The sequence below is a fragment of the Mchenga conophoros genome, linkage group LG23, assembly GCF_057382185.1.
Source record: "Mchenga conophoros isolate Kocher_MC1m ecotype Shallow Benthic linkage group LG23, M_conophoros_male_GT1.1, whole genome shotgun sequence".
In the NCBI taxonomy this organism is placed as follows: Eukaryota; Metazoa; Chordata; class Actinopteri; order Cichliformes; family Cichlidae; genus Mchenga; species Mchenga conophoros.
In genome coordinates this window covers 42759926-42774184 of record NC_140547.1, presented here as the reverse complement: position 1 = coordinate 42774184, position 14259 = coordinate 42759926, and the positions used below count along the sequence as shown (strand labels likewise).

Sequence of the window (14259 nt, the reverse complement as noted above, 5' to 3'; positions counted from 1 at the left end):
TTGAAGACACGTTAGCTCAAAGCAGTATGGTGCCATAACGATGAGCAAAGACCTGCTCTGCTCTCAGCATTTGGAGACTTTAAAATCACTCGTTTCACTTGCTAAAACCCACTTTGTCCACAGATTTAATCTTTCTTTTTTAAAAATCTGAGTTTAAATTAAACCAAACTCTCCCTGTGCTGTTTTTTAATGCACGCAGACTTTATTTTGTTGTTTGTTTGTTTGTTTTTTTAAATCACTGGAAGTTGTAGTTGTGCGCTAACATGTGTTTAAAAAACAAAAAAATGCAGTCTGCCATGTGTTGAAATGTGCTCTTGGATCCTTGAAATAAAGGATTTTGTGTAATCACACTGTAGCGGGGCCTCCTTTGTCGTGTTGTTTATGCTATTTGATTGGTTGTGCTAACTGCTGTCTTTTGCCCACCGGGTGTCAGTGTAGTCCCCAATTCTGATGTCCTCAGATTTTTAAAAGACAGTGTACAAATAGCCACTCCAGATGCATGACATCATTAAAGGAAAGTCGGGTAAGAAGTAAAGAAGAGTTAAGGATTTAAAAAGCACCATAACGCCCACTAAGAGTCCATGTTATATCAGAATTAATAATCAGCTGCCGACATATCCCAGCGCAGCACTGCCACCATGTGTCAGGACTCAAAACATCCAAGATAGTCAAAATTATCTATGGAATATTTGAAGTGACTTTGAACGCAGCATGGTTTTTGATGCCAGACTGGCTGATGTGAATTTTCACAAGCTGCCAATCTACCGAAGAGCACCTCGGCAGCAGCAGAAGACCACACCAGGTGCAACTTCTGCCAACTTTGTATTGTAGCCTCAATGTTAATTGATGGTGGTATAACATTTTGTTACATAATGTTACACATGCTGATACTATGAGTTTATATTGGCCTTGTTGATTTTGCTGTTAATTCTTGATCAACATAACTATATTTATTTCTCCAGGAATACCTAAACCAGTGGCAACAGAAAGCACCAGAAGGGCAGAAAGTGGCATGTGTGAAACTTAGACACACTCCTTACAGTTGCATTAGAAACCTCTCAGAGTTTAAATGCTGAAGTGAAACACGGCACCAACAAGAGGTTGAGGAGGCTTTTAGCTGCACATGTCCTTACTCGCGCTTTTTACACCAACAGACGTGTGAACTCCTGCCCAAAAGAAAGCAAACAAACACACAATGATACCAGGGAGTGTAAAGTGACCAACAGCAAAGACTTACAGATATAGCTGGACTGGCCATCGGGCCTACCGGGCATATGCCTGGTGGGCCCGATGGTGATTTTTTGTTTTTGTGGGCCGATGATTTTTTTTTTTTTTGTAACGGTATAAACAATGAAAGGTGGTGGATTGGCCAGATGCTAGTCGATGTGTAAAAATAACTCAGTTGTTTGGTGGTGGCTGTGGCGGAGCTTCCACAGAGGCCAGCAGGTGGATGAGGGAAAGAGAGGCAGGAGGAGGAGAGACCTGAGGCGGCCGCAGGTCCGAGTGTCAGGTGAACTGAACTTCAGGTAAGAAGAAGGTAAGAAGACCTGCAGTCTATCTGGGTCAGATATAAACCAAGTTTAGGTGGAGTTTATTTTCGTTGTGCTCACTTTTTCGTACTGGGTAGTAGTTAGCATGACGGAGTTTCTATACAGCTGGGTGGGTGCTTTGATGTTATTGATAGTGAACTTTATTTTATTCATAAGGTTAGTTAGTAGAGTTGCCAATCGTCCCGTAAAAAACGGAATCGTCTGTATTCAGAGAAAATATTTCGCGTTTCGTATTGAGCTGAAAAGGAACAGTTTGTCCCGGACTTCAGCTACAATGAAAAAAAGACACAAAGCTGGAGTTATTCTGTGTCTTTACGCTGTCAGCTGCCTCTTCTTCTCTCATTCTCTCCCCTCCCTCTCCTGTGGCTACTTCAATCATGAAACTGATCAATGATCAGCTGATCGGCTCTCTTGCTTGTTTATCGCCCACTTTGCGCCAGAAAGAGGAAACCAGCGGATGTCGCGCTAAACAACAGCAGCACGTTTAAGCTTGATCAGCTGTTGTTAGAATTTATTTAATATTAATTTCTAGTATCAGCTGATGTTTGCTGGAGCCACAGCTGTAAAAGCTGCTGGTCATGATATCGGTTTGGATTAGGGATGCACCAATACCACTTTTTTGGAAACGAGTACGAGTACTTGCATTTCAGTACTCGCCGATACCGAGTACTTAATAAAAACATGATTTAAATTTGCAGGTAACAGCTTTAGTCCTATAATTTAACAAAAAATAAACAAGGGTATAGTTTGGAATTAAGAACATTTATTTAAAATGAAAAGCATGTTGTATGCAACATATTACAGAATAAATAATTATAAAAAAAACAAAATTTTATTTTAAATTTGTTCGTCTGTTTCCCTGTTTAGAAGTCTCACTAGCACAGTCACAGCTGGGATGACATCAGAGGCTAGTGCGTTGTAGCTGCTCACTTTTTTAGTTCCTCAAAGGGGGCGAGGATGGCAACAGTTGTCTCCATAAGAGCCCATTGGTGAGCGGTGAGATAGTCAGGGAGTTCGTGCACTCGCTTTTGCTCAATGAGGGACTGGACCATGTAATACGTGCTGTTCCAGCGCGTCTGTACGTCCTGCTGCAGTCTCTTTATTGGCTGGTTGAGCTGTCCCTGAATGTCCTCGAGGCGGGAGTAGGCTAAGGCGGAATGTTTAAAATGCCCAACTATTTTCCGTCCCACTGCTATAGCATCAGCTATGCTCCTCTGTGCTAATAAGCGTGGGTAAATAAGCGTGGGTAAACTCTTTGTACTCGTTGTTGTGTTGGGATTTTAGGTGCTTGATTAAATTGCTTGTGTTAAATGCACTACCTTTACGGTGTGTTCACACCGAACGCGATGGACGCGAATAAAACGCCCCAAACGCCCCTAATTTGACGCGTGTACATTCGCGTCTCAACGCGTGTCCAAGAAAAATCCATCGCGCGTCAAAATATTTTGACGCGCGTGAACCGGAAATGTGGGAGGAATGTGGGAGGGAGTTGTGCCAGACCGGTATCTTTGCAAGATGGCAGCTATCGAGCTAGCGCTTGAAGAGAGAGTCTCCCTTCTCTATGTACTGTGGAGAGCAGAGCAGCAGCGTAAAAGACGTCCTCGCCGTACCTGGGTCCATCAGGTCCTCCAGAGGCATGAGCAGTTTGGTGAGTTTCACCACTTGCTCCAGGAGCTGCGCCTGGATGACGGCCGATTCCAGCGCTATCACCGTCGGCCAGTTTGAGGACCTGCTTTCCCTCGTCGGTCCCAGCATCGCCCGCCTAGACACCAACTACAGGCGCTCAATCCCACCTGCAGAGCGCCTGTCCGTCTGCCTGAGGTTAGTAAAACTATTTAATACGGTAGTCCTTTATTGATATCTGTGCTAATATGCTAATCCATCCAGTTATACACTGCTAACATGGATGTGCTATGCTAACAGTGAATGCTGTCGGTGTTTACTGAAAGCAAACTGTGGTACGGAGACGACTGTTTATAATATTTCTAGTGATACTCAGAAGCTCTCATCAAGTCCCGATTTAATTCGATTTATGCTGTTATCAGTGTTTGCATGATAGCATGGCTGTGGTGTCACATCAATGTATGCGCTCGGTGTTTGCTGATATCAAACTGTAGCATTAGGACCACTGAGTTAACCTTTGTAGTGATACTCACTCCTTTTTATTTAGACCTGGTTTAATTCTGGGATAGTTGAATATTTGTATATAATCCCTGCAGCTGTCAGACTCTATAGCAGGGGTCACCAGCCTTTATTAAAACAGAGTTAGATAAAACTGTGAACAGTTTGGTTCATCTCTAGTTACATGGTTCTATCTTGATAAGCTGTCTTATCACAGATTAATTTTTCAAAAATATTAATGATTTAAGCAAGGAAAGGGCTACATGTCAACATACAACTCTTTATTTCTATTAATGTCTCACTTCATTCCTACCTGATTGACATGTTTAGGAATTATGAGTGATTGGCTCACTGTAGTTGTGAAAGTTGCTACCAATCAAATTATGATATATTAAAGTTAAAACAAAACACAACTGTTTTAGATATTATCTAATATACATTTTGTAATTATCCTTATAATTACAAAATGTTTTATGTAAGATTCATGTTTTGTGATTTAAATCTGACATCACAAAAGTATTTTGGAATTTGAATAATGTATTTTGTAACTGCAGTACACATAATACTGATTTTGAACAATTTTGTCCAGGTTCCTTGTCACCGGGGACTCCTTCAGGACCATCGCGTTCAGTTTCAGAGTCTGTGTGTCCACGGTGAGCCAGATCACCCCCCAGGCAGCGACGTCCATCTGGGACTGTCTAGTGGACGACTTCATGGCTGTGCCTTCACCTGGAGACTGGCGCTCCATCACAGAGGGATTCCAGGAGCGCTGGAACTTTCCTCTGTGCTGTGCAGCTCTGGATGGGAAGCACATCCAGACAAAGGCACCCCATATATCATATAGGAGACACACACATTGATATACACTAAATATTCATTTCATTTCTTTTTTGTGGTGCCCAAATTGATGCACCTGCTTGATTTTGTTTAAACAATTATTGCACACTTTCTGTAAATCCAGTAAACTTCTTTTCACTTCTCAAATATCACTGTGTGTGTCTCCTGTATGATATATTTAACTGACATTTTTTATTGTAACAACCAACGATTTATACAGGAAAATGATGTCTATTAACAAGGTTGCCCAAACCTTTGCATCCCACTGTATCAGTATATTTTGTCATTAGTATAATATGAAATAAATTCTACATGTGTCAAGTTGTGTGCCAACATTTGCTGTGTAGTAGAACTGAGACATTAGTCATTATAAACATTTATTTGAAATAATATTAAAAGTCTCAAACAGAAAAACATTAAACATAAATATATAAAATATAAGAATTTACAGAGAGACAGGAATAAAAAGGACCAGCTGCTCTCCAGAGCAGGAACAAGGCTGAGGAGGAAATGCTCCATTGGAGACTGGTGTGGCCTCTTCAGGGACTCCAGGATGGCCAGCTCCACCGCCGATGGACCGTCCTGGGACCCGTCCCTCATCTGCCTCGGAGCCGTCCTCCTCTGTGGGCCTGTAAAACAGCACAAAACACAAAGAAATGAGAAGGCTGCTACTAGATTTTAATTTCAACATTGAAAAAAAACAAAAACAATAACAGGATATAATCAGATTGGTTGTAGATATTTAGTAAAGGTGATCACAAGGGAATCCCACCGACTAAAAAGGTATCAGTGCTTGCTGTACATATCTGTGGGTGCAGCAGCAGGAGCTCAGGGACTGGGGATGCTCTGCTGCAGAATCAGTTGGTTCTATCAATATAGTATTAAATGTTAACAGGTTGGATATAATAATCGTAGAGTAGACAGTGGTCCCTCATTTATTGCAGGGGTTCTCAGAATAACTAGCCCCTGGCCACGCACTTTATACACTTTTCCCCCCACACACATGAACATTGGTCACAGTTCTCACAATTGATTCTCAAAGTGCAAACCTTTGTAGATTGCAAAACGTAAAAGTATTATTATGCTGCGGTTTGTCTTCATCTGCCCGCCACTTTCGTGCGCCTTTTTCCCTCACGGTGCAGGTGTCTATTTCCGAATGAGGCTCATAGTTATGGGTGTTTTTGTGCTGTTTTTTCTATTGGACGCGATGGTTATCAAAACCAAACGTGATAAATTTGGCAAGCGCAGGAGATTTGTCAATCAGGCTGCAGAATGCAATGCTGTACTGTGCAATAAAAAATCAGCGAAAAAGCAAAGCAGTGACGGATGAGCGGGACCACTGTGTTGTTTATTAATAAACAATAAAATATATTCCTAAATGACAACATGCATAAAAGCAGAACGGTATTTGTACGTCAGTGGGAAAATAGCGGTGGCTTGCTAGCTTTTGTGCTGCTTCCCCGGGTCAGTGAAAACTTTCAAAAGAGAAATGAATGAACTTACCAGGTTGCCCGATCTCTTCACATATCTTCCTCCAAGCTCGGTCCTTTTTATTCCTGTCTCGGTACTGAAAGCAGCTGGTGTTGTACAGCTCCGAGTTGTTTGCTACCGCATTGATTAGCCTTCCCCTCCATTGAAGTATGAAAGGCTTTGGCTGGATCTGCCCCTTTGACCTAGGTAACAGCCATGTCACCAGGCTCCTGATTGGTTGTCGCGGCGCGATTTGACGCTGGAGTTCAGATTTTTCCAACTGAGCGGTAGACGCGAAACGCGCGTATGCACAAAATGCAACACAAAAACTCACGCGCGTGGTTTTATTCGCGAGTCAAACGCCCCAGACGCGCTACACTGACGCGCGTTTCACGCGTTTTGGCGTTTTCGCGACGCAAATCTGCTTCCGAATTTTCGCGGGACCCGCAATCGCGCGTCATCGCGCCTTTCCATTGACTTTACATGTAAACCTGACGCTCTATTCGCGTCCATCGCGTTCGGTGTGAACACACCGTTAGAGCCTCCTCTGGACAATTTCGCTGAGCATAATTTGTAGTCTGCCTTTGTTTTCGCGTCTTCGTTCACTTTGAAATAGTTCCACATAGCTGATATGTCTCGCCTTGCTTTCTCCCCGCTCTGAGCTGCAGCCGGGGCCTGGGGGCGGGCACTCGGGGCCTGGGGGCGGGCACTCGGCGCTTGTGGTTAACCCCTTACATGCCGCTCAAACATAGACAGGGCTCAGACCGTGGTATCGGTCCTCGATATCGGGGGACTTTTAACGAGTACGAGTACTTTAGAAAATGTGGTATCAAGGCCGATACCGGTATCGGTATCGGTGCATCCCTAGTTTGGATATGTGGTGAGAGGGAAACATGAAGATGAAACCAGGAGATCTCCTTACCGAATCTTCATAGCTGAACAGGTTTACCTTTTAGGTGACATGAATTAGTTGAAGGGAAGTTATGAACTGTTTCTGAGAGGCAAATAACACCAGGATCCTTTTCTAAGTAGCTCAAAGTTTTGCCAGGGGGGCAGGTAGGGCATTAACAGGGAGAGGGGGGGCACAAAGAAATACTTTTTTTTTCTTATTCTCTTTTAAAAATATCTGGCTTTTATTAAATAATTATGTGGATCTTACAACCAAAGTTTTTATCTGACGTAAAATGTATAGAAATCATACATATACCAACAAGACAGTGTACATCACTGTCACAACTAGAGATGGCACGATACCACTTTTTTTATGTCCGATACCGATATCATAAATTTGGATATCGGCCGATACCGATATGAATCCAATACAATGTGTTTTTTAATCAATAAAACTTTTTTTTAATATCTTGCTGCTTTTTGTATAAGTTCATACTCAAGTTAAAAAAAACAAAAAAAAAACAAAACACTAAAGCTATTCTGTTATACCTGTATGCAAAAAATGCACTGGACCCAAAATATTTCATAGTTCAGCAAAACCCATCAATCTAATAAACTTAAACCTACTCCATCCTCCCTATTCTGGTATTTTAAAGAGTAAGCAACCTAACTAATAGGGCTCTAAAACTCCCAGCAAAAAAAAAAAAAAAATAGGGAACCACCCCCACCCTCCACCTCGTGATGCTTAATCGACGTAATCAACTTTAATTTGATGCAGTGTGAAAAAAAATGCCCAGAAATAAATTATTTTTCAAGAATAATTAAATAGATTCAACATCTTTCTTCAACAGAACTGCCGACTGCACAGATTGTACCTTCCCAAAGGAAAAAGTACTATAGCTTACTAGGATATATTAGACTTAATAGTTACTATATACAGTAATGGACTTCTATTCATTTTACATCAGATTAAAACTTTGGGTGTAAGATTCTGATAATTATTTATTAAAAGCTAGACATTTTAAATGAGAATAAGAAAGAAAAGTATGTCTTTGTGCCCCCTTTTCCCTGTTAATGCCCTATCGGCCCCCCTGGCTAAACTTTGCTAGATCCGCCCCTGCACAGTTACCAGCCGTCAGCTACGTAGAAAAAGATCCTGGTGTAGAAAGTAATATTAAATAAATTCTAACAACAGATTATCAAGCTTAAACGTGCTGCTGTTGTTCAGCCGCTGGTTTCCTCTTTCTGGTGCAAAGTGGGGGACTCGCGACAGAAAAGCCGATCAGCTGATCACTGATCAGTTTCATGACTGAAGTAGCAGCAGGAGAGGGAGGGAGAGAGAAGAGGCATCCGCTCCATATATCGGTTGTTAAGCTTAACGCGGGAATGCTTTACAAACATTCAGAGATAAACTTACACACTTGCTTTACTTCTCTATGGGATAACTTCCTCAGAGATGAAATGCTGGTTTGGTAGCGAGACTACAAATACACGCAGCCGCTCTATCACGTGAGCACACTGCTCCGACGTGCTACGGTTATGAGCCGAGTTACGCCGTGTCGCAAGTTTTATGAGGTGCTTTTTTGATATTTAATGGATCGGATTACATTTTTTATTTCTCTCCGATATCCGATCCAGTAATTTTCGCCAGTATCGGACCGATGCGTAATATCGGATCGGTCCATTTCTAGTCACAACAGCATCTGTTCTCATTCAAAGCCTTTATGGCTTTTCCTATAATACCTGGTGGGCCAGTCTCTAGTCAAAATGCCCGGGCTGATTTTTTTGTCCCAGTCCAGCCCTGCTTACAGACTAAAATACTGAATATTTGTCTTAGCTTATTTGAGCTATTTGTCTTAGCTCTGCACCCACATCTCAATCACCACATTGGATAATTCACAGTGCAACCAGAAACTCTGGGATGTACCATGTTATGAATCAAGCCTGCCTTAGTTAGTATTGTGGACTGGGAGCAAAAAGAGGTCTGACAACTTTATGTTTGTTTTACTCATGCTTTGAGCTCTTTTTCATCATTAAGATTACTTCATTCAAAAAAATGCAAACAGAAGCCTGACTGTGAAGTTAAAACTAACTAACTAACTGAAAAATAAAGACATGACTAAAAGAAGGTAGCTAAAAGGAGGCTTCCTCATAAGGCTTCCTCTCCAAGTGCAGAACGCTGTCTGCTGCTGACTTTACATCTTTAATTCATGAGAGTTTTCCTTCTCCTGCAGCCTGCTGACAGTTAACTTTGCCTGCTTGTGACGTGATCAATCATCCAAGCAAGATGTTTTGTGTCCCACTTCAACCTCCTCAGACCGATGCCTCGCGCAGCCCGTTGCCACAGGCCACCCAGCGAGGCAGCGGGGAGAGCTCAAATATTACAGAACAGCCGCCCAGAGCAAATATGCTACTGGTGCTGTTTTTGTTCTTTTCCCACTGAGATAATTCACCACAGTGCAAACACTAGAAACCACGTGAAAAACATCCAACCAAAAGAAAATGATAAAAGCGTCTCCAACAATGATGCCTGCTGCTGAGGCTTTGATTTCACACCAAAACTGAATGTTTTTTTATTATTACAGGTGATAATGACTGGATTAATTTCAACACAACTGTATTCATTTTTTTTGTTACACTTTATGTAAATTCTCAAAGTTACAGTGTGCAAAATTGTCACCACAGATTGTAGACTGCATTTAGTCTACTACTGTTTATGTAAAAATATTTTGTACGCACTATATTTTAAAACACATGAATATCAACACTTAGCAATAAGTACAGAAATAAGTTGCTATCTTTTATATACAATGTATAAGGGCATCGTTGATGATGGTGTTTTGGTGTGATGGGTAAAAAAACTGAAACATACCATTAGTCATGGCAGTTCTGCAAATCTCTGTGCCAGCCCACATCAGCCTTTCCTCACGCCATGTTTCAAATCTTGTACAGGGCATCCTATTACACTGCTTTAGCACACCTAAAGTTGCTACTCAATACATTTCATTGTGGAGCCTTGATAGGATGCCACTTGTCTGTGCAATAAGTCCATCGCAATCCGATGGATGAGTCTGTGTTTGGCGGTTGCCATGAGAACGGTACCTGTCTGACTGCGTTGTGCCAAGTGTAAATTTTGGTGGAGGGTGATAGTTTGATATATAGACATAAGATATATAGATATTTTGGAAAAACTCATGCTCATAAAGCAAGGTCTATAGTTCAGTGAGTTTGCTGTGGAAGAACTTGACTGGCCTGCACAGAGTCCTAACGTCAGCCCAACAGAGCACTTTTGGGATGAATTAGAGACTGCAAGCCAGGATTTCTCCTCCAACATCAGTGCCTTACCTCACAAATGTGATTCTGAATGAATGGTCAAAAATTCCCAGAAACACTCCTAAACCTTGTGGAAAACCTTCTAGGAGGAATTGAAGCTGTTATGGTTGCAAAGGGTCAGTTGACAACATATTAAACTGTGGATTAAGAATGGTATTTCACTCGAGTTTATGGTGTGTTTGAAGGCAGATGAGTAAGTACTTTTGGCATTATAATGTAATTCAGGAAAAAAGCCTGTGCAAAATCAAGGGTTAAACCTCTCTGGAGTTCAAAGGAAAAAACACCCTTAACTGTCTTATGCAACAGACTTGGGTAGCCAAAGGTTGCTTAAGGTAACGATGAAGGCTGTGTTCATACTGACGTGTCCAGTATTTTATCCTCTCCGGTCTGTGAGTTGTTCCTGCTGCACAGAAGACAGATGAAATATTTAAGGAGCGTCTATAACCACTCAGGCCTGCTCAGAGGACACCGTGCTGTTCCTGTCTGCAGAGCCGTTGACCTGCTTTCAAACCACGCTCAAAAACTTTACATCAAACTGCTTTGTATTGTGCATTTGCTCACAAAACAGGCAGGTGTACATTTAAGTGAAAAATCTACAAAACAAACAACGAAAACCCCCCCCCCAGAACTTTTCAATTATAGAAGTGTTTCTATCGATGTTTTCCCTGATGCTGCGATTGATCGCTGGCAGATTGATTTTTGTCCTCCTGCTATTATTGGTCCTGCTGCTGTCCATATTCAGAGCTGCAGCAGGAAACACTGATCTCTCTCTCTCTGCATGCCCTGTCTCCACCCGTTGGGCTGTCAGAGTGTATTAGCTCTACCCCAACACACACACACACACTCCTGCATTGAGTTAAAATAAAAATGCCTGTGAGAGAATGATGGCTAATCAGGAGCAACTTTATGGGGTACAATCACAAAATGAAGATGTTCTAGACATAATAATCCACTAAAATCTTTACAGCTATTTTAGTCAAGCTGTAGCTCGACTAAAATAGCCGTCTGATTCCTGATAATTTAACGACACCGTATCCGAGCGTCCCTGAGTGACACATACATGTCTGGACAGCCAAGCAAAGCGAAGCGTGAGCTGTCATGAAGCTTCAAACAAAGGGCTAATGGCCAGTGTTCACCGTCAGAGAGGCTTTTAGGGAGGAGACCACCTATCATCAGTGTAACCCATATCTGGGGCTTTATTTGTAAAGAGGTTCTTAGCTTTGGCTACTTCTCATTTCTTTATATTTTTTTCCTAAGAGCCAGACTTTATGCTAATTTTTAAATAAGTCTGGAGCAATAGTTCTGCAGGCTTTCTGACGGTACAATGGAGGTCAGAACACAGGTACAGCCATCTGTGAAACACACTGGAGGCTCTGTCATGGTTTGGGGCTGCATTTCAGTTGGTGTTGGAGATCTTATCAAAACTGACTTGGGCTCTTCATTGACCTTCAGTAAACACTGAAGCAATTTGCAGCCTGAAATTGTCCAGGATGATAGTCCACACCTCCAAGTTTGAGGTATGACCGGTATGATGGCAGTAATGTGACCATCATACCGGTCTATGGTGCTAAAGAGAGAGTTTAGCTTGAAGGTTTTTCATTTGCCAGTTTACCTACATTCTAATGACATGTGGGTAATGAAGAAAAGACTGAAGTTGCAAATACAGAAATTAGTTTCCTTCGTAGGTGCTCAGAGCCACTAATCCTTTATGCCCAAAGGAGCCAGTTGAAGTGCTTTGGGCATCTGGTTATGAGAACCCACTGAAGAGATTATACATGTCATGAAATGGCTGTGGCAGGCAGGATGTAGGACCCAAAACACAGAACACTCAGAGGAGGCTGCTTTATTGCAGTGACAAAACTTAAACAAAAAAAATACTTGCAAAATCAAACCAAAAACGAAAATCTGGGAACTGAAAACAAAACACTGCGAAACCAGGAAACTAGGGACGGAGATCTCAGGGAGCACGGAAGGAGAAACACACACACAGCATGAGGGGACGACACGACACTGACAGAGACAAACACAGGGCTAAAATACACTGAGGGAAACGAGGAGATGAGACACATGAGGGGAGCACAGAGCAATCAACATGACGAGACCAGGGTAAAGAAAAACTCAAGACCCTCCAGTGGGAGCAGAAGATGGCTGGCACGGTTCTCCAGAACCCCCAGCAGGAACAGAAGACGGCTGGACGGGCTCCTCGGACCCTCCAACAGAAGCAGCTACAGGTTCAGCAGGTACAGAGGCCCCTGGCTGAACAGATAACTGAGCTGCGGGCAGAGCTGACAGCTGAAGGTTGTAGTGGACGTAGAGTAGGTGTTGGTTCTCCTGAGCCTCCGGACGGGCTCACTTGAGCCATCATCAAAGACAGACACGGGTGCAGATACCTTCTGGACCCCTGCCACTCCCACCCAAGGAGTAGGTACGGGCGCGGAGGTCTGCTGCATCCAGGCGGGCCTCACCTCAAGAGTTGGCACAGGTCTCGGTAGAGACTGGGCAGCTGCTGCCCCCACCCGAGGAGCTGATATGGGTGCAGGGACCAGCAGGGCCTCAGCTGACCTGGAAACTGGAGCAGGGATCAACTGGGCCCCAGCCCCCCTCTCCTTGGAAATAGAGACAGATGCAGTGAAATGCTGGGCCGCAGCTGTCCTGAGAACAGGAGCACAAGGAGTCAGAATGGCAGGCTCAGAGAAAACAGTCTTTGTGAGATTAATGCTCTGCTCTGAGTGGGCAGATAAAAAAAACAGTCCTTTGCAGGCTGGCTGAGTTTGCCTGAGCTCTCAGTGGAAACAAAAGGCTGAGCTGGCCGATGTCTTCACAGACATTTTCAACTCATCGCTGAGAAAGATGATCGTCCCAGTGTGCTTCAAGTCCACCACCATCATCCCGGTGCCAAAGAAATCCTCAGTATCCTGCCTGAATGTCTACCGTCCCGTCGCCCTGACCCCCATCATCATGAAGTTCTTCGAGAGACTTGTCATGTCACATTTGAAAAGCAACCTCCCCTGCTCTGGATCCAGTGCAGTTTGCATACCAGCTGAACAGGTCGACTGAAGATGCTATTTCCACTGCACTTCACCTCTCCCTCTCCCACCTAGACAAGAAAGACACCTATGTCAGAATGCTGTTCATAGACTTTAGCTCAGCATTCAAAACCATTATCCCCCAAAAACTGTTTGACAAACTCAGCAAGTTGGGACTGAGCACCTCTCTCTGCAACTGGATACTAGATTTCCTGTCAGAGAGGCCTCAGTCCATCCAAATCGGCGACAACATCTCCAGCACCATCAGGCTGAGCACAGGAGCTCCTCAGGGCCGTGTTCTCAGCCCACTGTTGTTCACCCTCCTGACACACGACTGCACCACCCTACACAGCTCTAACCACATCATCAAGTTCGCAAATGACACAACCGTGGTTGGATTCATCAGCAGCAATGACAAGTCAGCCTAAAGAGATGAGGTTCAGTAGCTGGCGTTCTGGTGCAGTAAAAACAACCTGTCACTGAATGTGGACAAAACCAAGGAGATCGTTGACTTCAGGAAGACTCGCTCCACCCACACACCACTCAGCATCCATGGATTCTTTCGCAGCATTCGGGCCCGATCCTCCAGACTGCGAGACAACTTTTTCCCGCAAGCCATCAGACTCCTGAACTCACAACCAGCTCCCCCACTCCCCCCACAACACACACCCACACAAACCATTGACTGACTCTATTGCACTCCACATACTACTGCCTTTGTAAATACAGATGCTGCTCTATGGAAAATCCTACTCTCAGGAAACTGCTCATGTTGATCACTTTATTATCACATTGTAATCTGAAAAGCTGCTATGTTGGTCATTTTAAATCCCAATTGTAAATTGTAAATTTTACACTGTTATTAACTCTTTTTACCTCAAGTGTATATTTACTCCCCTTACCTTAGTATTATAGTGTATATTTATTCTTACTCTTCCTATATTTATTGTTGTTCTTTTGCACTGAATGGAACTGGAGCCTCGTCGTCTCGTCTCTCTGTATACTGTACTGTATATAGCAGAGATGACAAT

General features: G+C 43.1%; 2 protein-coding genes and 1 long non-coding RNA gene across 3 annotated transcripts in view; 1 reads left to right on the top strand and 2 right to left on the bottom strand.

Annotated features, from left to right (window-relative positions):
* The first annotated feature begins 2998 nt into the window (after positions 1-2998).
* Positions 2999-4704, top strand: LOC146547958 (uncharacterized). The gene is made up of 2 exons (XM_085265192.1): positions 2999-3371; positions 4261-4704. The coding sequence occupies exons 1-2, from the start codon at positions 3112-3114 to the stop codon at positions 4529-4531; spliced, it is 531 nt and encodes a 176-aa protein (XP_085121318.1). The 5' UTR covers positions 2999-3111; the 3' UTR covers positions 4532-4704.
* Positions 4705-4868: 164 nt separating this feature from the next.
* LOC146547957 (uncharacterized) lies at positions 4869-6216 on the bottom strand. The gene is made up of 2 exons (XR_014890760.1): positions 6012-6216; positions 4869-5137 (listed from the first exon to the last, which is right to left on the bottom strand). It is a non-coding gene; the product is annotated as an uncharacterized LOC146547957 (long non-coding RNA).
* A 6211-nt stretch (positions 6217-12427) lies between these two features.
* The window catches only part of LOC146547956 (signal transducer and activator of transcription 1-alpha/beta-like), a 14692-nt gene continuing 12860 nt past the window's right edge, over positions 12428-14259 (bottom strand). Inside the window, exon 19 of the mRNA XM_085265013.1 lies at positions 12428-12854. Coding sequence (XP_085121139.1) covers positions 12428-12854 — 427 coding nt within the window. The remainder of the gene's footprint in view (positions 12855-14259) is intronic.

Bases quoted from the DNA above. Each gene is read 5' to 3' on its own strand.
- LOC146547958 (XM_085265192.1), top strand. From the start codon at position 3,112: ATGTACTGTGGAGAGCAGAGCAGCAGCGTAAAAGACGTCCTCGCCGTA. The intron at 3,372-4,260 runs GTTAGTAAAACT...AATTTTGTCCAG, and splicing joins CGCCTGTCCGTCTGCCTGAG to GTTCCTTGTCACCGGGGACT.